The sequence below is a fragment of the Camelus ferus genome, chromosome 13 (genome assembly GCF_009834535.1).
Source record: "Camelus ferus isolate YT-003-E chromosome 13, BCGSAC_Cfer_1.0, whole genome shotgun sequence".
NCBI lineage: Eukaryota > Metazoa > Chordata > Mammalia > Artiodactyla > Camelidae > Camelus > Camelus ferus.
Genome location: NC_045708.1, coordinates 61,126,369 through 61,152,470, shown reverse-complemented (window position 1 = coordinate 61,152,470; position 26,102 = coordinate 61,126,369). Strand labels below are relative to the sequence as shown.

Here is a 26,102-nt window from a genome sequence, read left to right as displayed (position 1 = left end):
ATACATGTGACACATAATTCAATAGGTTTAGGTCAAATGTACTGATTTCTAATCTTTTCAGACAACTTGTTTTTTTTTTAACAACTAATGTATATAACTCAACCACCAGCCTTTTGGTGTGGTACAACATGCTTGTTCATTCTGTAGCAGGAACCCAATATATGATACCTGGTTTCTTGGGTTTCCCCCTTAATTGGTCCTAATGTAAACAATTAAATCTCACTTTACACAAATTGAAATCTAAGTAACAGCACGAGACTGAGGTTCCCAGCACCCCCACCCCCGCTCACATCTCGCCATCTTTTAACCTGCTCACTACAACCCACTCTCAGCAATCTGAGAACCATCACAGGAGTCACCGCTGTTTAGTGTCACATTCCTCAAATTGGTGGGCAGGGGCAGGGGAAAGGTGGTATAAGAAAATGTTTGTCAAACATGGCTTTAAATGATTTTGCAGTTTCTAAAGGAGTACCCTTTGTGGGACCATCATTTAAAACCTGAGGCTCCTTCGGCACTAAGCAATACTTAGGAGGCGATAGGAAAATGCTATCATCAAGCAACCCCGCGTCCCATGCAACAGTTACTAGGTTGGTTCCATACCTCAAAAGCTTGCAACGCAACTTGAAGGCCAACATGAACTGTCCGTTGCCCATCCTCAGCTCACCTGTGACAGGGCCTGTGGCCAAAAAGGGATCAGTCCTACACAGGGCAAAGATCTGTAGCCTGGAACCACACAAACTGATCTCTAATTCCTGTTCCAACACCAGCTGGCTCTAGCTGTTGACCACAAACAAATCATCCAAATTCACGGCACTGTTAGACCCTCCATAAAATGAAGACGCCCCTTGCCTTTGTAAACCTACACAGCATGTTGTCTATGAGAAAGTATAAACATGACATAATGAGTCGCGTTCCCAACCTTCCAGTGTTTGCTTCTTTTTCTTTGTGACTTAGTACTTAGAAATCAGCATAGTTTTTACGTTGTTTGGTTTCATGGGCAATTTTTTTGTTTTCAAAACAAGGTCTCATTTTTTGTTTGTTTGTTTTTTACAATAATGTGAATACGGAAGAGATCATTTATTCACTCCTCCAACATGTATTTATCTAGTGTCTCCTCTATGTCATACACTGCTCAAGTTGCATGGGAGACATCAGTAGAAGGGAAAAACAACAGGTGAACTCGCCTAGTTGAAGAATAAAAGTGCTGTGAAAAACTAAATATTTCTCTTCCTTCTCTAGGATTTATAAAAAGCAAATCTAGCTTTAAAAAAAAAAGGCCTACTCACATTCTATTAATATAGTCATCTGCTGGGACATTCATTTGTTCATTAATCTATTCGATCATTTATCAAATATCTATTCATTTAAAAATATTTGTTGCACCTTGCACTTTCCTGAGGTCTGGGAATACAGTGGCAAAAGCTATGGTCCTTGCCCTTGTGAAGCTACAATAAGACTTCACAAAACTTACTTTGAACCAAGATCTATTTGTTACATGAAAAGAGTAGTTCCCTAGTAACTATCAGATAGGAATAGTGAAGTCCAAAGGAAGATAAAGCAAGCTGATCGGGGCTACTAGGTGGCTAAGAGGTGGCTCAAAAATTAGTGACAGTAATTTAAAAGGAAACAAGAGTTGTTAACAAGGTATTGGCACATTATGGGTCAGTTGAAATTTTTTTTTTCCTCTGGTGAATTTGCCAATAGGGATAATGTAAAAATAACATGGCTAATTTTTTAAAAAATACCTGCTTTTCAAATCTTAAAAAAAAGTTTTTTTTCTCATCCATCTTAGCCTTTTTAAAAAATGTTAATTCCTTGGTAATTAACATAATATGATTAACACATAATATTAATTTTCTTTTCTCTTAATTTACAAAATTTGCTAGCTTTAACTTTGGCATATGAAATATAATTCCAGGGTAAACATAAGATTTTTTTAAAAAATAAATTACTTTCTGCTGTACTCTGTGATGACAAAAGTATATATAAAAAGACTGATGTAAGTAAGGCAAAAGTGCGAAGTCTAAATTCTTTTATAACAAAATAACACATGATGGAAAATGTTCAAGATCTAAACAAAACACATTCATCCATCTGATTAAAATATCAAATGTTAAAAGACATTTCAGAATATTGATAGAATCAATAAAATATAAAGTTCTCTAGGTATAACACCACACAGCAACACCTTTACTCAAAATTGTGAAACCTGCCATGGCATTCTGACATCTCTTATCAAGTGGTAGATGAGTTTCTTAAACTGACTTAATATTACTGAAAAGATTAATGTCTTTGCAAAATCAGCTATGGTAAAATACTTTGATACTTTACCATCCTATTAAAATGTCAGTGAAATAAATGTGCACAGGCTCTAAAATTAATGAGGATACGTAACGAAAATGACTAAGACAACTGGAAGACAATCTTATATTCAACAGTCAACACCACAGGCTGAAAGTGGTATTATAAAACCAAAAATAAAAATAAAACAGTGTACTAAAGGCAAGCAGACTTTTAAGTCAGAAACAAATATCCTGCTCTAAGTAAGCACCTTTATTTCTTAGTTTAGATTCAGCATACATAGTCACTCCCTTCCAATCTAATTTCTTAACTTTTTAGGAAGAAACTGGACCAGAGAAATTAACAGACACAGATGCAAGATATAAAATCTTGGATTCTTAGAAATTATTTTTTTCACAAAAGTATATCATGAGTCATGTTACCATAGGACATTTTTCCAGCTAACATAAAGACAAAAGTGACTGAAGCTGTACATAATGTGGTAAAATTTGCCAGAGATACTGCACATTTAACACTTTAATGTACACTAAAAAAAAAGAGTTCAAAGTAATAACATGTCATTTGCTTTTTAAAATACAGAAAACCAACCAAGTATTTTTTTATTTTCTAAAAAAATCACTAAGAGATGCTTTAAGAAAATGTTAGGTTCTAAATGTCAGGATTTCAAATACTTTTTAATTTTTTCTTTCTCAGTTTCTATGATGTTTAGATTTACTTAGAATTTAATAAAGCCATTAAATTGCTTTTATTTTATATTTGTAACAAGCCTCACACAATATTAAAGTCCAAATGACCAAAACTAGCAACCAAAAAAAGTAGCATTAATGAAACTATATTTAAAGTTTTGTGGTCATTTTTACTAATAAGAAAATTTCTACTCATATGGGGCAGAAGAATAAAACATTTCAAAAATTCTACACAACAGAAACAAAAATAATGCTGTTGAATTAAACACAGTATCTTTTCATAAAAATAAAAACATATATATAATCATGCCAGAGTAAAGTGGCATGTTTTTGAATAATCTGATGCTTGAATTATTAAAATATTATAAAACTCAGTCATTATATTGTACTTTACCATGTTAAAATGAGTCCATTATTTACAACTTTATTCGTCTTCTCAATCCTTACTAATTATCAAAATCTGAATGTTCAAACATAATTATTTAATAAACTCTGGACAATTAAATTTTTTAACATTTTTATTGATTTATAATCATTTTACAATGTTGTGTCAAATTCCAGTGTAGAGCACAATTTTTCAATTATACATGATGACAATTAATTTCATAGAGGTATATTTCAAAACTGTGTTTATTCAGTCAACATTTTCCAACATGTAGAAAAATAAATGATACACATTATGACTGTAAACTCCGTGGCATGTTAAAATAAAAACTTCATAGCAGACTGAAAATAAGCCATACCCAATAAAAAAAAATAAGCTCTCAGTTACAAACAACACTCTAACTCTACATTACATCCAGGTGAAAAAATGTTAAATGTGTCTACAGTTTATTTCATGTGCTAAGTTTTGTAAATGACTGCTTTTTTCAGGTCTTCGTGCATTTGGAATCATTTTGAAGGGTGTATCACTGGCCCTGATGTAACTAATCATCCCCAATTCTAATAATTTAAGAAATAAGAACTGAGGCTAATCCTGACCCTGTTCCCATCTATTCAAGCTGAATCTCAAAAAGGGTGAGGATGCGCCATGCTTTAAAAGGCAGCAAAGATAAGATTAAGGAACACATTGCCTTAAGTCTTAGCTCTAAGTATTTTTATAATACATTTGTTCTGGTCCTAAGAGGCAGTTTACAAAAATAGGAAAAATGTTTACTCCTCTTAGTTTCAGTTCTTCACATCACTAACCACAGAAGCATGCTCCACATGGTTAAGAACTCAACAAACAGAGCATTTGCTAAAAGAAACAACAAATGACTTTATAAACAAATCAAATCAAGGAATAGTAGTACTACCAGCTTAGTGGTATTAATTCTGTGTTCTCAGTGCTATTAGTCTGAGTTTCTCCATCCTGGCATGTCATGTATAAAATTTCAAATTTTCTACATGTGACCTCATTTAAGCCAACATTGCTTTTATCCAGGGAAAATAATAGTAAGTTTCAGTGGCTGGAATAACTGCTTAGACCTCAGAGAGTTAGCCTGTTGTAATGTTTAACTTTCATCCTCCTTGATTTCCAGTTTCACCTCCCTAAGTCCAAATGTAGTCATCTTTGTATTTGCTTATTGCTCTTTCCTAACTAACCATTAATTTTAATTTCTCATTTGAGACAAAACGTTTTACCATTCTCATACATTACCCAGGGCCAGTCTCAAAATATCAACATTACAGTAAAGATTTAGATTTAGATTTCACAGCAGCAAGAGTGAAAAAGATTGATGGCTGTATAAACATAAGAAAATTTCTTCTAAGAGGTCCACAGACGGTTCTATCAATGGTATGTCTGGCCAATGACATTCTTTCTAAAAGGTCACAAAAATGGGGTTTTTAAATTTTCTTCATTTATTCAGTAAGTAGTTAAATACTCTCATATATCCAGACCGCACAAACTTAAAATTTAAAAAGTAGTATATTTAAATCAAATATAATCTTTCAATTGTACGCTTACTGATTAGGAAAAAACCCTCTGCACAGAAGCTGTCAGTGGATGGTGAATTTGAGTGAAGAAGGTTGCCACCAGAAGGAACCATCTGTGAGCCAGTAGAGGCTTTTCTATTGATTGTCGACATAATGGAAAATATGTAGTCAACACAGTTAAAAAATAGAGCTAAGTAAGATGTCTGGCATGAGAGACAAAAAGCATACGTTGAATGCCTACATATTCCACTTTCTCAATAGGCTTGTCAGGCGTCAGACAGACACAGCCTGAGTGTAATAGTGCGTGTACATTTACGAACCTTTTTAAAAGCCATTTCCGTTTTACACATATGCATTGCTTAAATTATGGATGGCTAAATCATAGGCAACATGCTATATACATCTAGAAACATTCCAAAACTGAAACTGAAAATGGATTTTCATTATTGCACAAATTAAAGAGCATCAAGAATGTTGTATCAGACAGTCATGGGGATCTATGAGTCTCATCTCTGCCTTTATTATTGATTCAATGCTACTGATTTAGTGTACATAAGTTTCCTCAAGTACAAAATTGAGAAAATAGTACAAAACCCACAGAGCTATTTATTGGGAGCATTGTTCAGGGCAACAAATAGAAAATACCTAGCACATGTCTGATAAAGGGCAGCCGTTGCATTTAGATTTAAAATAAAAGCACAAACCAGGGAGAGAAATTTAAAATTGTTTCTGTATACCTATAATAAAAGTTTTCCAAACTTTATTCATACTTAGTATTTAACGATTAAAGTAAACCTCATGTTATATGCACATTATAAATTACAGAATATTAAAACCATATTAAGTGTTAAGACTAAATATCTAATTCTTTTATGTTTAAAATTCCATACATTTGCCCCACTGTCAAAGTCTGAGCTCACTATCATTAATTTTGGTTTTAATGGTAGTAGCTTCATTAAACTGACAACACAGATTATCCATCAAATCCATTTCTCTTTTTATATACCCCATCTTGGTGAAGTCATGATGCACCCTGACTCCCCACATCTATCACGCACCATACCTAAATATAAATGCCAATTCTGCCAGCACTGAGTTCATTCTAACTGAGAACAGTCCGCTCACAGGCACTGGTGAGGGTGCACGGCAAACTGTAAGATCCTACAGCAACCCGACACAACCGATCAAGACATGGTTCTTCAACCCAAAGGCAGTCGGTCTATGATCCCAAGAGCAATGCACGATATGGCTTCACACAAAAAGAGCAAGGCCTAAGAGTTTCTCTCTTTCTCAAGCATCTGCAGGGTACAGCTCAGAGGCAGAGTGGGTGCTTAGCATGCATAAGGTCTTGGGTTCAATCCGCAGTATCCTCCTTAAAAATAAATAAACCTAATCACCACCCCCTCCCCCTCAAAAAAAGAATCTAAATGGGGAAACATGAGGGCAATTCCAGAATTAGAGAAAAAGCTGAAGTTGTTGGGATGGATCAAGGCTGGGTAGAGTACACTGGAAGTCACCCTAAGACAAAACTGCGAGGGAAGAGAAACTATGAGTAAGGCAAAGAGAAAAAAGACAAGGAAAAGACAGAGTACTGGGAAAGGAAAGCCAGCTGGTATTTGGGAGAAGAGCAGGGAGATACAAAGGGAAGCCACTTGAAATAAACAGAATTTCAGAAACTCCTGCTGCTCCAAATCTCGGTTCTGTGCTAGCTATGACAAGCTGTCTTCCATCTTCCGAACCCCACAAGGGCAGGCCAGCCAGTCAGTGTGACTCTCCCTGAATCCTCAGGAGAGTCCAGTTTATTCTACTCCCAAACATTTGTTACTCTCCATTCCTTCTCACCAACAGACTTGAATAAATCACTTTCCCTCATCGGTGAGTTAGCAAACCTCATCAGCTCTACTTCTGAAATCTCATCAGTTCACTCCTTTTCATGTGATCTCACTGCAGGTTTTGCTGGTCACCCCTTCTTTCTCCCCTAGCCTACCATGACAGCCTTACGTAAGAAAAAGGACGCGAAAGGGCAGATACAGGATGAATCCAGCTCCCAGGTACACTTCATTTGCCCCTTCAGTGTTTGCACTGGTGTTCTGAACTAGCTGCCAACATTTCAAAGCACGGAGACGTAACGTTCAAAACCAATTTGAGTTTTCTTGGGGGAGGGAGGGGAGATCAACTGACAACATACTCACTTTGACAAAGTATCAAAATAATGACAAATTAATCACCGAAAGCTGAGTAGCTTCTGTCTACTTTAGACAAGCACTCATTTCCCAGTTTTGTTTCATTTCTTTATAGTGGGCCTGCTTCACTTTTTTATGCTAATTGCCTGGCCCCATAGGAACGTGCTCAAAGTTCTCTGCTTTCAGGAATCAACCCCATCCAACCTAAACAAATACATCTAAAACAAAAATCTAAAATCACCTTTGAAATTATTCATTGATTATCTGTCACCCACTTGATAAAATCCTAACTCTTCCACAGGATCTAGCCCATACTCTTCATCCAGTGTTATCCTCTCTCGTCACCTCTCCCCTTGCAAACACACTGAACAGCCTGCAAGTTATATTTTTCAGTGGCAATGTTTTTGCACACTCCAGTCCCTCTCTTGGAATGCCTCATTTCAGCTGGCCAATTCCACACTCAAGGTATCTCTGACAGAAATCCTTCCGCTCTCCCTAGTTCCCCTGTAAGTGTCATAGGGTACCACAGTTTTTGTAAGGTTCATTAAAGGCAAGAACCATGCCTAGCACACAGCATAGTCCTGGCACATGGCAGAGGTTCAATAATTAACGATGAATAAATGATTTTTTAAACATCTTTTCTGAGCATCATCAGTTATAAAAAGTAAGCATTTCCCAATTTTACAATAAATAAGAAAACAGACTCAAGTGAAAGAATCCACAAAAGTTCACGTAACTGGTAAGAGTCAGAATTTGAACAAATGAACTTGATGCCAAAACCTGCTGCCTTTGAATATATGCCCTCTCTCACTCCCATGGGAAACTCTTACAAATGTAATTTCACAACAGGATATGTCAGTGAAAGGAAACAGAGACCAAGTCAATACAAAAGATAATGATGTCTAATCCTAAATCAAAGATGACAGGATAAATCCTGTGACGTGTTCAGCAAGTATCACTGAAATGTGATTGGCTGTCGAAAAGCCATGACAACTTTCAAATCACAGTCCTAGGAAAAATGGAAGAAACTTCGTAGAATCCTCATATTTTGAGCACTTAGTACTTCAGTATCTTATCATAACGGAAAAATGATCAGAAAAAAGAAAATGGAAAAGCAATCTACAATGGAAAAGGTATTAAGAAGATTCAATGCCCAAAGGACAGGAAAAATAGATAGTGATAAAAAGTATTTATGACAATCAAAAAACACGATTAAAAGAACAAATTAAGGAATAATTTTGTGATTCAAGTTATTAAATATCAAGAAAAGTAATACTATTATAAATGTTTCAAGCACAAATTAATTTGAGCCATACTCAGAAACAGCCTGTGGTATAAATTTGTAAAGCATTAAAATTCTAAATTTTGCTTTCAGACATTACAGTACTATATTACACTAGAATATCATTTTAAAAATGAAAGAAAAATTAAAAAACAACAATTATATCATGCAGTAGTAACTCCTCCAGTAAGGTCAAAAAGCCTGAAGAAAAACACACAAAAAAACCTTTAAGGGGAAGGGTACAGCTCAGTGGTAGAGCGTGTACCCAGCATGCATGAGGTCCTGGGTTCAAGCCCCGGTATCTCCATTAAATAGATGAACAAATCTAATTAGCTCCCCCTCAAAAAAAAGATTAATAAAAAAATTCTTTTTTAAATCTTTAAGGTTCCTTTACCTCTTAATTTGCGTTCATTTTTTACAATCTTGGTAAACTTCACTGCTTATCCACATAGGTTGCATATCATAAAGTTTTTTAAGAAACTCAAACATAAAGCCTCATTAAACGTTCTAGCTTTAAACACCACCCCCAATTTTGTTTGCCCTCACCAGCCTCTCAGGGTCAACAAAATTCTGACAAGTATTGTTTTCAGTACTTTAGGGAGTAAAACCCTTAAAACCAATAATCCTTTTCACGGAGATGCGTACAGATGTTTTCCGTCTTCTGTATGGCATTTCCTCGCCACATAAGCACCTGCAGTCCTACACTGTCCTGCGAGGCATTCCTAAAAACACCTGGGCAAGCTGTTTACTAGAAAAACTAGACGTTGGAAGAGATGAGGGGATAATTAGCAAATAAAACTATTCCTGGCACTCTCTCGACATTAGTGCAGAACCGAGCTCCAAGCCGGCACCTGGTGAAGGGAACTGCTAGATGTGATAATTCCAATTTACACATTCAGCACAACATTCTGTCTGCCTGTCAATTTGAAACACTTTCCTATTCAGTGATAACAGATACCCCAAAAGAATGCAGTGTTGAGATGTTGACATGAATTTTTTATGCACCAACTAAGACTCTCTCTCCTCTGGACCAGTTACGTCTGCCTTCTTCACTCGTGGAATGGACTGACAGTTGGGTTCTTTTTTCAATTGTATCAACAAAAAAAATTCAATTTAATAGGGTAAATTTAAAGTATCAGATCCACATGCAGAATAAATATCAATAAAATTTTCTTATGCACAGTTAAGAAAAATAATTTAATGAAATTGTAAAAAAACCCCACTTCACTGTGTCAGCGTATCTTAATTTATATAGTGTAATACTTTTTAGCTGCCAAAGCATGAAAGTATATACTTCTACTAAATATAGAGTTTACTATTTTTTTTTTCTAAATTGATAGAGAGCAAGAGAAAGTGAGAGGGACAGACACACAGAGACAGCACAGTAGATCGGATATTCACTTGCAAATGCTGAACAAAAAAGAAAGAGAAATTGAACCTAAATTCATGCAGATTTATTTTCCAGATACTTTCATATGATTATATTTTGAAGAACTACTATAAACAGGCAACGAAGCCAAATGTTACATTCTTATTCCCTTCATATATAAGCAAGAAATATATGAACTAGACTTATAAAGTACTGCAGCTTGTTATTTTTTTTCCACATATATATACCAGATGGTGTTCACAAATATCTTTCCCCATAATCAACTACCCCTCTCCCTCCAGGTAGGCACTTGGGTGATTATTTACTTGTTCTAATAATGAGGCCATGGCATGGCTCCACCATTTCTGGAATTCTCCTCTTGTATCTGCCCCACGAAACGGCAACACATTCTTTTCAATTATTTTCAGTGATGCTGAACTTCCATTTAAAGATTGGAGCGACTTGCTAAAATAAATCATGTAAATCATTCATTTGCTAAAATAATGCATCCATTTGAGAGACACCATCCTTGTTACAAAACAAGAGGTGACACTGAACTACTAGGTGCGAGGCTCAGATACCAGCACTTCTGAGACCGCAAATCAGTGCTGAGCGCGCCAACAAAACCCCCTTAAGTTTTCTAAGCAAACCTTTTAATTACAAAGTATTTAAGACTAGAATATTTAGAAGTACAGAACACAGTATTTTTTAACCAATCATTGTAAGTCAAATACTTTCTTTTCCAAAATTAATGAATATAGAAAACACTTCCTATGGCTGCGCTGTGCATTTACCTGTTTCTACTAAAGATAGAATTTGTCAGTTTTTTTAGAGCGACAGACAGACACAGCATGTTAAACCAGATACCCATTTGCAAATGCTATTTAAATAGAGAATAAAACATTCTGACTGCCAGTATACATATCACACATACATATACACATACAAACATATACATACATATTATACATAAATATACATGTATATACACACACATATATATAATTAAAGGGTATTTTTATGAAGATTACTCCAAAGCCATCAGTTTTATTATAAGCTATAATATTTCAATATTAGTAAGTCATTAGTAATACATTAACCAAAAAAGTAATATATTTTCAATTATGATGTATAAGAATGCAAAATATCATTATAATGAAATACCATTATCCTTTAGAAGGGTAAAATTTCCTCCTTCTTGTATCCAAGGTCAAATTAGAAAAGAATTTTCTAGTTACTAAAAGAAGAAATTCACAAGCCAAGACCACATGAATTTCTTAAATGATGAGATATTCATTACTCATCACTTTTAAACTGATGCCTTCATAATTACTTATCTTCTAAGGCATTTTCTCAAACTATAGAAAGCAAATGGCAGTGTCAGCTGGGTTCATCACTGAATTTCAAGAAGGAAGCTCCATTTGGGGAATAGAAGGCAACATGAGCTGACTTACAGGCAGGTTATTACCATCCATATAATTTAAAGAACTATCAAAATCATGTAAGAACTGAGGCTGCAGTCAGCACTTAGGGTTTTCTACCATTAAGTCTTTTAAAGTATACTTAAAGTATACTCAGCAGTTAATCCCAAAGACTCCATTTCTGCAAGCCACATAATATGAGTACAGATATATTTATTGGTTTTCGATATTCAGAAACTTACCATGTTGCTCTGGGGTGATCATGAGTGAAACTCGTGCACCACGCACGAAGTATGTATTTAATATGTTGCTTTGGTACTAAACACTCCCTGACCACTTCTCAACTAACTGAAATTTTTTTCTGAGCACCCAAGCACTATGAAAAACACAAAAATAAGTAAAACACTGTCTCTGACCCCAAAGAAGTGACTAAAACATATAAAGGAGGTATAAGAAGTGACCAAGATTAAAAAGAACTAAGCCTTATGTGAACAAAGAAAAGAACCTATAACTATCCTGTGCAATATGACAGCCACTAGCCACTTTGTAATTAATTTAACATAAAATAAAATGAAAATGTACCCTTTCAGTCACATTAGTCATAGTCCAGGGGCTCAGCGAAGACTTGTAAGGTACTGACTTACTCTACTGAACTGTGCTGCTATATAAATTCAGAAAATTCTTGTTTAAATGAGAAAAAGGCTCCTAAGGGTACTAAATTTAAAAACTATCCTAAAGAACAAATAGGAACTGAATAGGAGAAAGGATGGATTTCTTGACATTGTTTCAAGGAACAATCAGTAATATAGCTTGGCTGAAGCTTTGAAAGGAAAACTCTACTCTGAGTTCAAAGCTGAGGTCCTTGAATTTTCTGCTGCATTTTTTAGATTTTGTTTTACTCCATGAAAAACTGGTCATAGAATTGACAACTGAGTAATGCACATATAAGTGCAATGACAATGACTAACATATACTAGGTGCTCAAAAACTGAAAGAAGGGGTAAAGAAGGGGGAGGAGAGAGAGGATGAAGAGAGGCTGGAGGATGATAACGGGGTACTGAGGTGGTCAGAATAAGAACAGAGCTGCTGGCTCCTAACTGTTCAGACTTAGACTAACATTAAGCAGTTATGAGATCCTAATGAAATGTTTTGGTTAAGCCTCGACATGGTCTTATTGACGCCAACAAATGTTTTTTTATACTTTGCTCTATTACATATATTAGTAAGGAACCAAAGTAGCATCTACCACTAACAGTCATGAAGTGGTTTCAGTCTGGTAAAGATGGTTCAAGATTACTGTGGGCTCTTGTGGTGGGGAGAGCATTTAGGAAGAGGAGTTAAGTATGAGTTATCTACTGACTGGAGCACAATGTCAACCATATAGTGTACCCTTTGCATTTCTTGGTACATGGCATTTCAACATTACTTCACTAAAATGTGCAATCTTAAAGGTACATTGATACTGATAACAGTATTACAATAAAGTCAATCTTCTCAAAAGACCAAAATATCATTTAAAATTAAACCTAGTTGAATTATTTTTTAAAACAAAATTACTAGAAACATTTGTTTGGACCTTGTCAGAAAGGTTTCAATTTGACATCATTACGTTTTACCTTGCCTAATCAGTTGAACAAAAGTACTTTATGTAAAATGATTCTTGCAGTTGCCTTAGCTACAAATCCCTGCAGGATACTATAATTGAAATCTACTCACGTAAGTTAGGAATAATTAGGGCCCCAAATTAAGCCAAACACAAAGTTAATTCAAATAGTCAGCTGCTGTCATTTAAATGGTTACAGAGTTTTATTGCTGCTTAACATTTCTGAATGCTTTTAAATGCACTTTGTTCTTGTAATCTGTATTTAGTGTTTCAGTATAAATAGAAATGGGATCAGAAGCAAAGATTCACCAGCCTTAAATTGGAGTCACACCTATAGCCAGTCTTTTGTCACTAAAGGTTTTCTACTCAATCTTTGCTATCAGTCAATTAACAACACAGTTGAAAGAATGGAGTGACAGCTCTCAAAGGTAAGCTTTCTGGTAAATAAAGCAGGATCACAGAATCTACAGTGAGTGCCATTAATGCAACAAAAGTAAGAGCTTTTGAAAGCTAACAGGGATAGCCTCTATTTGCCTAAACTCTAAAACAAAGCAAACGATTAAACGATCTTCCTGTTGTAAGCAAATAAAAGAGAAAAGATAATGTCTAAAACCCATACCGGAAGGAGGGGCTGCAGAGGCAATGCCTTTAACTGCTTTAATGATGACTGCTATTCAGTATGAACTGACAAACTAAATATAGTAAAGTTATAACTGTTGTGACATTTCAGCTTTCCAGTGTTCGTGGTAGTTAACAGCAATTGTTTAAATGTATGTCTGTAGCTGTGTAACTTCTGAAGATTATTTGAAAGTTGCAGAGATTTAGCAAGATTGGTCCTTCTGTGATACATATGTTTTCTGTATCTCAAAATAAAGTCAGTCTTAACATAGTTTTTAAATCTGAAATAGTAATGATTTAAAAATTTTGAAATAAGTGATTTTCTTCAATCAACACCATTAAGTTAAACAATGTTAAGCAATATATTTTAAAGTAGATCTTAAATATTCTTAGTAACAACCTCATGAGGTAGAGAAATACGCCAATGATCTGAGGCTAAATACTAAGTTCTACAGAAAGAAAAATGGACTGGCAGTAAGTAGAACCTGGCAAAGTAGAATCTTGGCAGGCTTAAGATTGTTCATCTGGAAACTTCTACACTGCTAATCTCCAAGTTTGATTCTAAATCAAAATCTAAAGCAAAATTCTTCAATCCTAACCCCCCCAAAAGTTGCAAAAGTATTTTGAGGTCTAAGATAGCTATATAGAATTCTCTTTGTTTAAAATTTGCTATTTACTTACTCACTTTTTATTTGGCTTTAAAAGCTAACAAATCTAATGAACTTCATATAGAAATAAATTTAATTTGTGATTTATATTATCATAAGACTAAAATAAATCAGATCAGTAACCTATCTCTCACAGGAAAAAAAAAAAAGTTAATGTCCACTACTAATTATAAAGAAAGAAAATCTCTGATTATCTATAATACTTCACTAGATTACCTTATGCAGAGCTGTTTTTGATAAACAGTTTACATTCAAGTATTCCAAAGTTTCTCACCGAAGTGAAAAGGTTTTAATACTAAAGTGAAAATAACAATTCTTAGTTTTAAAAATATACTCACTTTGAAATATTAGTAACATATAAACTTTTCCGAAATGGGTTAATAATACACACTCAGTATTATATGATTTTAATGTTACTTTAAGTAATAACATTTGTAGTAAAATGCTATTTAAAATGATGTTTCCACGTAACACAGAATGAAAGTAGGACAGATCAATGGAGAATAGAAGGAAATATTAGGGAGAAAAGGTCAGGCTGCACTGTTACTCAGGGATTTTTCAAAACAAATCATCAGATTAGGGGTCAACAGAAAGCATATAAAATTGGATTCAAAGTATAAACAAAATATAAAAATGTTTAGTAAAGTTCCAAGGTAGCTTAGTTCGCTTTTTAAAATAAAATGAATTGTAAAACTGAAATAGGCATTATTTCTATATTTCAACTGTGTTGTAAGGTTAGAAACAAACCACAATTTGCAAAGGTAGAAATCACCGTTGTGCAAAATCTGATTTTCTAGACTGAACAAAACTCCCTGATACAGATGTCCTGTCACAGACCAACGGCCTCACATCACCTGGGAGCTTATTAGAAATGCAGACTCTCAAGGACCATCTCGATTACTGATTCAGAATCTACATTTTAACAGGCTCCCCAAGTGAATTACATGTAGATTAAATTTTGAGACGCACTGTTCTAGATGAAGAAGATTAAAAACATCAAGCATGACCTCCCTTAAATTTCTTCTCCTGTACACATCTCTCCCTGAATCTTCCTCTCCCTGTGTCAAAATGCACACTCTCCTTTCCTAGATGCGCCTTCCTCTCCTTGCACTGCATTACGTTTGTTTTCTTTCTGTCTGGAAACAAATTCAGGTATTTAGCATATCTATTACAAAAAACCGAAAAAGAAAACTATATTAAAAATACTTTCCTTAAACAACAGAATACATTTAACCTACATCACCTATCTCCTTCACTTTACTTACCAACTTTTAAATCGACCATCGCCTCACCACTGCTTTCTGCCATATTAAAGCAGGCCTCCTAACACCCAACAGGGAGCTCTCTCCCTGCTACCACCAGCAAAGCCCCCATTCATACTTTTTACTACGTTTGATTAAGTTATGAAGTCCCTGACTCTTATTAACATATTACATTGACTCTAGTCAAAACTTGAATTTAATTATCGGGCATATGTACCACCTGGTTTAGATTTTAACATTGCGAAGAGAAAAAGAAGAATCAGGGAGGGAGGAGAACCAGCGATTAACAGAGACACACACACACACACACATTAGATAGATACAAAGAGAAATCATTTCAGTAGCACTGCTGGAAACAGAAGAACAGTAACATTTTCATCCATAGTTCATTCTGTGCAGATATAAATTATGCTCATTTCCCTTTCTTTTTTCTTAAAACTATATTCCATTATCCATTTTTAATTTGGATAATGTCCCAACTTCACCTACTTCGTTAGTTAAAATCTGATTCATTTCAAATCATTTAATATTAGTTTACCTCCTTTAAAATTAACTGACTGAGACCTTAGCTCTCATCTTATAATAAACTTAATTCCTGATGGATTAAAAATTTTAGTAAAAATACTTAAGAACTACAGAAAAATGCAAGTGAATAAATATTTAACTAATCTCAAGATACAGATTTTTAAGCATAAAATTAATGGAAGATTTCACAAAAGAAAACAGTAAACATCAAAAAGTAAAGAAAGAGGAAAAAGGGGTAAACAATGCAAATGAAGTAAAATATTGATAATTGTTAAATCTGTGGTTCATATTACTTTACAAAATTCTCTTCTGATCGAAACTTTCATTAAAAAATTTAGCAATATGAATTAAAAACAGCTTTTCATAATAAAAATGACAAATGGAGTTTTAAAAAGAATTTAAAAAATAAGAAAAGCTGTAACAACGTAAACAGAAAAATTGGCAAAGGTGGTGAACAAAAAAATTCACATCAAAATTACAACTGGCTAATAAGTAAATCCACACAAAATGTTTTTGTTCTCACAGTTAGCCACAAATTATAAATTTAATCATAATTCGCATGTCAAAGTATCAATTCTAAAGATTTAAAATCAACGCTGGTAACGTATACAGATTGATACTTTCACACGCTGGTAATCAAAGTGAACATGAGGTCAGAAAAAAGTTTGGAAGATGTATGTATGCCTGATATAATAATCAGAATTTCAGAAATTTAGTTCCAGGAAATAACCAAACATGCCATATTTTACTTATAGTTGAAAAAAATTAGGTTCAAATGGCCAACAGTAGAGAGGGAATATAAAATCATTTTTGACATACACATGGATAAATTACACTGCAGCTGTTAAAATCTATTATCCAAATATATAATGACATGGTAATACAAGTTATGATAAAATAAAGTAGAAAATCACAATATAAAAGTATGTGGAAATGAAGAACCTAAGTTTTTTTATACATCATAATTTTGTTTTATCCATAATATCAAGTATGTATAACTGGAAAAAAAAAAGAAAATGTATAGTGGTTATATCAAGGTCCTAGAATTATGAACAATTTTAAATGCTTATCTTAATTTTCTTATTTTTCATCTCTTCTCATGAGAATGTACTGCACTCAAAATCAGGAGGGGGAAAGAAAGCTCTTAAGAAAAATAAGCCCTCAAAGCAAGAATAATGGCAGACATAAAAGTCAAACTCAGTAGAGTCCCATGCTGATAGGGAGGGATTATAAATGTTGTTTTTGCTTCCTGAAGCTCTGATACGGAATTCCCTTCTTAGCCTTACATTTTAGCCAAAAGATCCCAGGGCCAAGGCTAGGTATTCTCCTGGAATCACGTCTGTCAAGTTGACAAAAGGAGTTCAAGAATCGGGTTGGAAAGATGTCATGAGATATTCACTAATCCACATTGATGTCTAATACATGTAGCCTGCACGGCTGTCATATGTCATTCTCTGTCATGCAGGAGGTGAAAAGAAAATAAAGAGTACCATAGGGTACCAAGCATATGTTTCAGGAAGACACTCCCTTAAGCAACGAGGCAGATAAATATTTCTTTGAGAAATACCAGTTCTACGTTAATACTCAGATGTGCTCCATCATTTGTATTATCCTATTCTCTAATACCTCAACCTAGTATGTAAAAAAGTGAGAAAGAGCATTAACTCAAAAAATGAGGCAAGAGATTCATCAAAACTGAATTACTCAGTAATGAGTGATGAACACAATTATCATTCAGCAAAATTAAGATGCTTTCCATGCTTCCTGTGCTTTTAATTAAAGCACACCTTTAATATACTATTGATTATTTCAAAATTTAACAATAACTTTGATAAATGCTTTATAGGAATACAAAATCAATATTTCAAAAATTTACTCTTACACAGACAAGTTTAGGCCTCGTTACTTTTAGCAGATTTATTTTATAAATATTTGACACAGTCTTTTCTGTCAGAAAATGGAGGTTTGTAAAAATTAAACAGCCAAGCAATACAGTGTTGAGGTCTGCTGGGGGACTGTTGTGTGTAATACTTTTCCACCAGCGATAGACCTATTAATGAATCAACCTTTTTATGAATAAATCAATCTTTTTTAGCACTGCAAAAGAAGCAAGAGAGGATGAAAAAGGATGGGAAGTGGGGAGGAAAAGTGGGAAGAAGGAAAACAATGAACAATCAACACACTAGAACTTCATATATGAAATATGGCATATTGTGACACTGAATATTTGTATATCAGATGACCAAAGCTATTTCAAATCAACTTTTTCACTGATGCCAGTGGATCCTATAAGTTTGTTTTATTCAGTTTTTTTTCAACTCTTGAGTAATATTCAGAATATACCTTGTTCTTAAATCCTGGTAGTAGTACTATAAGGCATTTGGTTTTTACAAGATCAGAAGCAATGCTGTATAATTTGTAAGTGGCATTAATATTTATATTTTTAAAACTGAATTACATCACTAACTATGCAGAAGAAAGCTGATGCAATCAAATTACATTGCACTCGCACAATAAAGAATAAAGTGTCCTAAGAGCAATATAGCTAGGCATTGTATTAAGGAGTAAAACCGCACTGATCTGCACTAAAAATATAAATAAAATCATTAAAAAAAACAATGCATTATTTCAAACCAATGTTAATTTACATAATTTGCAAATTTAAAAAATAAGGTTACATTTGATATGCAGCGAACACAGATATGCTGTACAATTCCTATTAATTTAATGGGAGTTCTGACTCCCATTAAGTTTAATAGGAGTCATACAGCCAAATCCCCATACACCTTGCTGAAAATTTACCTCCTAACTTTAAACTAATCAAATACACTGAAAGGAACAAAAGTAGTCAATTCTGCCACACTGGGAAATCTAAAGTCCCTACAGTAAGTCAATTCAGCATTATCATGGCAATGGTCATGTAGTCCATCTGAACAAGAAAAAGAATAAGGTTATAACAATGAGAAGAGACAAAGAGGGAGGGGGTAGAGCTCAGAGGCAGAATGTGCGCTTAGCATGCAGGAGGTCCTGGGTTCAATCCCCAGTACTTCCATTCAAAAAAAAAAGACAGAGAGAGAGACAAACTTTGAAGCAAGGGTTTAGGAGCTCTGAAAATATAACATTTACCCTTAATAAAAAATACTTTCTGTTTTTTCCAATCTGAAGTTAATTTTCCAGTTTTTTTCCTTTCTCAATACAATGTCAAAAAAGAGTAAAAAAATCCATTTTTGAAGCCTAAAATTATGCCCGAGGAGTCTGATCAGAGGGATAAAGAACCATATGAAAAAGTGTAGACAGTAATTCCCAGTAAAGAACTGGTTACCACTTCTGAATCACAGTGAACTAAATCATTTGTTTCCAAAAAAACTTCTAAAAAGTTACCTCATATGCACACCCATGTACCCCCCAACCGCCCCCACACACGGTATTACAGTGGTTCTGTATCGGCATCAGCATCACCCCAGAAATGCACCAGAAATGCAAAGGCTTGGGTCCCATCCCAGACCTTCTAGGTGATTCTGCTGCTACTCGAGTTTGAGAACCATTGCAATACTTTACTCCACATCCATGCTTTTTTTCTCCACTGATTTTTCCCTCCACCACCATGCTCACCATTCCTTTACCCAGCTTGTTCGGCTCATGTTGAGATTCAGCTCAAGCATCATCATCACTTCAGGCTAGAAGCTTCTCATGACATACACCTACTCACTCAACCGCCCTTTAAGCCAGTGCCTCTGGCAGAGCACCACCATGGCACTTATCACCCTGCTATTACACCCGTTTATTGTCCCCTCTCTGACTATTAAGATTACGACCCTCCTCAAAGATTTATGCTGTTCATGTAATGGACATAGAATGAATGCTTACTATACAAGCCAGGCATTGTTCTAGGTGCTTGCATGTCAGTCAACGACAACAACAAGACAACAACAACAAAATCCCTGCCCTTGTGAAAGTGATATACTTTGTGTGTGTGTGTGTGTGTGTGTGTGTGTGTGTGTGTGTGTGTGTGTAAATAGTTAATGTTGTACGTTTTATTACATGTATGTGTATATATAAGAGTAAATGATTAAAAACATAAATACAGGTCTGAATTATTTTAATCCTTCTTAAGTTTAACCTTGGAGAACAAAGTTACTACTCCTTCCACTAAATCATGGACCACTCTGAAAAAAATATTTATATGACAAAAGCAGGGTTTTTAAAAATTCATACATTCATTAATTCATAATTCATTTTTCCCTGCCACCCAACTAGCAAAAACTCTACAAGCTAAACATCATTTTTTACTGACATCATTAACACAAAGGCATTGTAAAATGTGATAAGAGAATTTAAAAGTACATTAAAAAACTGGTAAAATACTATTTCTACAGCCATGTTCTTAAATTTTCTTGAAGTATATAAAATAAACATGTAACGCTGTATCTAGCTTATCCGGCACTTACACATGACATAATGTTTTATTTGAAATAAGGATGAGCAACTATGTGATTTTTGTTTAATTAACTAAAATTTTGGCTAATAAAATCTAATTACGTACTGCATGAAGAATTCAACCTGAAATCCATAACACTTACTTTGCTGCAGAACCACTGTTATTTGTAACTTGTCACTTGAGCAAGCCTTCATATATCTGACTTACGCTTGCAGGGCTCTATTATACAGCATAATTTAATTCTCTAGGACACAAAAATTCAATTTACCTTCCTACTTACTGATACAGGATTCCACAGTGGGTTATTAGGTTTATAAAAATTGGCCAAAAGAATCAAAGTATACCCGTTTCTAAAAAAACCTGATTTTTGAAGGGCTTGAGGTTAGTTCTCTAGGAATAAAATAAATGCTAAAAAAAAAAAAAATCTTACAAGATATTTTGAAAGATTGGTCTTTTCTAATCATTTTTTATTTGAAAATTCTAAACACCATTTTCAAAATATACAGTAGAGACTTTAGGAATAAATAAAACATTGTTCCTATTTTGCAAAAACAAGTAAATTTTAATGGGTAAGACTTGATTCTAAAACCCTAATTGATAGAAATAGACAATGATAGAAGATAGGCTAATTCTAAGAATTAAAGCTTTATATAATTAGCTTTTACCATGTAAAACTAAAAAAAAGGCTTGATTTGCTTTTTAATATGTACACAAGACATAACATGTTTATAATGTTCATCTGATCATGGAGTAAATACATAATTCCTTCTTGCATATATGGAAATTTACCTCTCATATTTACAAATGTAAAACAAATCCAAAATTATATTAAGCCTTTAAGATCACATACTAAGGTAAAACAAGTCTGTAAAAAGAGAAAAGAAAGCTCTAAAAAGGAAGGTATGTTCCATGGCTAAATACAATGAATACATAGGTTTGTTTTAAAAAAAAAATTAAACTTCTTAAAAATCTAATGTCTGGTTTCTATGGAAAAGTCAGAAGACTAGCAAAATCAGGCAAAACACTGGAATGGCGACCACGGGTCCTGCAGCAAGCACTTTCCTGCTTCCTGCAGACCTCCACTGGCCTGCTGCGCTCAAGTCACGCTGCCTGCTTGGCCCAAAGAGGTGGCAGGTATTTGATGTTTTGACCCCTATACAAGACCACAGGCTCCTCAAGAGCAGGAACTCTGCCATGTGCATTTCTGAATTCTAATTAAAACACCGGTTCAATTTAGTCACTCAATAAATGAAGAAGAAGGAAGGAAACCACCTAGAAAACTTTATCCGAGTTTTTAGGCAAGGATCCAGGAGCTGACACAGAAACTGCCCATCTCTATAAGATTTGAGAAGGTAACAATCATGTAAGGGCCCTGAAGAAACTTAATGGCTGAATGATTAAATCTATATCTTCTTTCCTGTGCTCTCATACTTATCTTTGAGTGGTTTTCCCTGTAGGTGTTCACAGAGCATTATCTGCCTTCTGGCAATAAAGGACTATCATGCCACGTAAAACTTTTCTAAGACGAAACCACGTGGCGCAATGTTCTCACAGAGCACGGTAACCGGGTACACTCTCACAGCTGGCACTGCGGGCTCATCCCAGGCTCTTTCCACCTGTAGGAGGGCACTGCTTCAAAAGCAACCCCGCAGCCCGATGCGCCGAAAATGAAATTTCTCTTAACAGCAGATATGAATTCTGACCTGATAGGTGACACTACAAATAAAACTGCAGTGTCTCATGAAAAAGTCTGTTTGCTAGACCCCTGCTGAGTTAAGCTACTGGGCCAGTAATGTGATTTCTATCTTGATTGGAAATTTTTTCATTATGTGGACTAATGAGCCACTGATCCACACCTGAAATCTTTTTTAAATATATAAAAACATTCAAACATAACAGCAGCAATTCCGTTAGTTCCCTCCCCTCACCCAATATAAAGATGCAAAATTACAATAGACCATACAGGATTTTCATAACAATCCAAGAGATCCGTATTTTTAAAATCAGTTTCTGCTCACTGTTTATCATTACAGTACTATTCATTCAGACATATTACATGTTAATGTTAGATCTGAGGTATCTTTCAATTCTGATGCAAAGAGCAGTTATCTTCCAAAAATATTAACCCATTTGTAACTTTCATGTATGACTTAAATCCAAGTGAGCATTATTTACTTTCTGAATACAAAAGTTCTTAATTTAAAATATTTCTAAACATGTTATTTATTTGAATTATAATATTCATTACGTATTAAAATTTACATAATAAAATCCTTTTGGAAAAATATTAACATTTTGCAGCTTCATACAAAGACATTAGAACAAGCTTCAATCTATTAGCTGACAGTACGCTTCTTTTTCTCTACCTATCATTTTATTGATAGATATAAATAGGATCACTTAAAAGTACATATAAAATGAATTTTTAAATTCTGAAGCATTTTCTTCAGGAATATTTAATTAGAACCAAAAGACTCATTATATTTTACATGCATTTCTCAGAGATTTTGGATTCTTTCACAGATTTTACAAGATTAATACATTTTCATGCTGAATACAATGACTACCACTACCAACCAGCTATAAAATTAACACATCTTAGCTCCACATTAACTTCTAAACTGCTCTGTAAAAAGCAACTTGAAGGGTGTTATCTTCCCATGAAAACAGTATGTAAGACTAAGGAAAGAATGGATACCAGAAAAATCCATGTAGTAATTAACGAATGATGGTTCCCATTATTTCATGAACTCTAAAATGTTTTACTTCTTTAAAAAGTCAAATCTGTCTTCAAAAAAGATTAACGTTAGAAAGGAAGCACTACAAAAAAGCAACTTTTTCCAGAAAATATTAAAAAATGTTACTTAGGAGTTTTAGAACTATAACCATACTTCAGAAGCAAGTGAAACTAAAGATGAAGTGAAAGAGTTGCCATAAAATACATTCAATTTTACTGGAATAATTTTAGTCAATAAATGTAAAATATACACTAAAACACAGCTTTTATTTAATTCTCTCAGGATTATTTACAATGTTTATATTTATAAATTTTTGTAAAATATAAATTAAGACTTTCTAGAATACACAGTTGTGTAATGAAATTAATTCAACCACCAGAAAAAATATGACATTCAGGAAATCTTTTTAACATTTATTTCTAAAATAATAAAAAAAAAAAAAAACTCATTCTAGCCACTTCTATATAAAGAAGATTGCATAGTTTAAGTTCTTCTGAACTTAAAAAGTAAAATTTAAACTGTATCTTACCTTCTGTATTCGGTAAGAAGCTGATTATAATGATAAACCACAGACTTCGCATTCTGCAACCAGAAGACACCATTATTGATCCTTTTAAATATTTCCTTTGTATTCCTTAATGAATCTAGTTATAAATGCCCAGCTTCATCGAACCCAGCAGTCTGCATCATTGATCCTCATATCTGAAAAGCAAACAAATCCATCATTTACTCTATGACCCTGCAATGTCACAAAAAATGAAAAAATAATAGTAACAACTCCTCTTTCCCTCCCTTTCTCCCTCCTTCTCCTAAGTATTAAAAAATAGCATATATTTTGATTCTATATCCAATAGGAACCTGCTCCTATACACTGGATATCTGAGCCCTGCATTCTGAAAACAATCAAAGCCCCCCAAATTTACTACAGATAATCAGAACACATGAATTCACATAATAGTTATATACATTCTTGATGATGAATTTTTCTTTCAAAAGCTTAAAAAGTCAATCCAGAATAATACCATTTGTCCTTCTATGCCACATTAGTCATTTTACCAAAGTACTAGCTTTGATACATAATACCTCCAATAAAATTTCATAAATACATATTTTTGTTTGTTCCTAGTAATGATAACAGCAATATTATCTACTCTTTTATCCCATTTCCTTGCAAAACAGATTAGACATACTATGAAACAGTTTGTTCCTCTATTCAAGAGTGTACAGTCTTTAATATACGGTTGTACTTTATATAATAATGGCATTCCAAACACCACATTTCTAAATACCACATATCAAATTGTCATTTGTCTGACTGCTAGTTATTCACACAGGGAACAGTTTAATAAAGTGATTGTCTCAACTACTTCATTTTAAAGTTTTTAATCTTCATGTATTGGTTTTTCTTATAAGAAAACTTAACAAGGTCAAACCTTTATCCTTGAGTAGGTTAGTCCATCCACTGGACCCAAATATAACCCCAGACCATGACGATTATATCTCCAAGGCTGCATCATTATTTCTTAAAAACTGAGGGAGGAGTGGCAAAGAATATAAAACTGAGAGCCAAGTCTAATTCTGACTAGCCTGTAAGGACCCAGGTTCTTCAACTGGAAGGACAGAAAAACTTCAGGAGTGGTTTAATCAGCATTTCTAAGTTCCTAGGATCATGTGAAACCAGGTCCCTTGCTGGCTCCTACTGAAATGTTTTACTTCTTTCTAGGGAAGCGTGAGGAATCAAAGAGTAAGTACCAGCCTCACAATATATAACGATGTAGGTAGTTCCCAAATATATCCAGCCCCCTGATCTAGATTCTGAGGGTAAAGAAATTACAAATTCTTCCTTTAAAGTTTTCCCAAGCTATCCTTAACCTGGTGCAAATGAAGAGTTGTTTAAAGTGGAGCAGTGAAGGGACTACCCACCCTATTATGAGGTTGTGTCTCTAACTCAAATACAATGGATGCTTACATAATTTAGATGCTGTCTCTAACACTAAAGCATAAAGAAAATCTAGAAAACCAAATCTTCCTAGATAACTTTGAGTTCTCTATTTCACATTAGCTGAGCTACACTGCACTTGCTACATGCTTCATGCACCATATGCGATGCTATTAGCAGGCACTATATTCTACTCTCAGTTCCCTGTAACGTAACTTCAATTGAAAAGGGGTCAGATTCTAAATGGTTTGGAACACTTATCACGCTGCAACCAACAAACACGCCGGAAAGAATGTAAAAAAGTAATCAGAAGCTATTACCTAGCATTTAAATACAAAGATCCATAAAATCATAAATGAAATTAGCAAGATATCTCTGTAATAAGGGGTTTACTTGACCATGCCTATAGTTCCTGAGACAAAACTGCTTCCCTACATACACCTCCATGACCCATAATCAGATCGGTTTTTATAGCTCTCTCGGAAAACTTTAAAGACAACCAGGTATCATAATGAGAGGAATCAATTGGTATTACCCAGTTCTAAGAACACCTCAGATGCTTCTCTGTCCAAAAAAATAAGACAAAAACAAAGGAAAAAGCAAGCTTCCCTATTCTGAACGCCAAACATGTAAAAAGAAGAATGATATATCAAAAATTAATCTGAGGAAGACACATGACACACAATCCTGCAGAACTGGCTGGCTCCCTCTTCATTCTTCACTCTGGCTCCCAAAGACTATTCAAAAGACAAAACCAAAAGTAAACCTTCCATTTACAACTGCTGCTGTGCAAAGTACCAGCCTTAAATCTACAAGCTATTTTATATACGATACAGAGAGGTATTAGATAATTTCATGGCCTGTCATATCAAAAAGGCTAATCAGTGCACAATTTCTTATATCCCACAGATTGGTCAATGACTGGATCAAGCAATCAAAATAATTTTAATGCGTGGATGAGATGCATTAATTGTTACAAGTAAAATTAAGTCAGCCTTGAAATGCTCCTGATTCAAGCAAAGAATTCTGACTGTTCAGGTTTTAGTTGTAATGGGAACTTTCATTTCAATGAACTAATGCACCCAGGCCGCTTGCCCACATGCACAAGTCTTGAACACATTTCCACTTTCTTAAAGTGATCCAAGATCCGTC

General features: G+C 34.3%; 1 protein-coding gene across 7 annotated transcripts in view; it reads right to left on the bottom strand.

The window, feature by feature from the left end:
• Positions 1–26,102, bottom strand: part of ADGRL2 (adhesion G protein-coupled receptor L2) — a 252,564-nt gene that overhangs the window by 115,618 nt on the left and 110,844 nt on the right. For all 7 annotated transcript variants that reach the window (XM_032494670.1, XM_032494671.1, XM_032494668.1 and 4 more), the window contains one exon: positions 23,541–23,713. In XM_032494670.1, coding sequence (XP_032350561.1) covers positions 23,541–23,613 — 73 coding nt within the window. In that variant the 5' untranslated portion in view covers positions 23,614–23,713. The remainder of the gene's footprint in view (positions 1–23,540; positions 23,714–26,102) is intronic.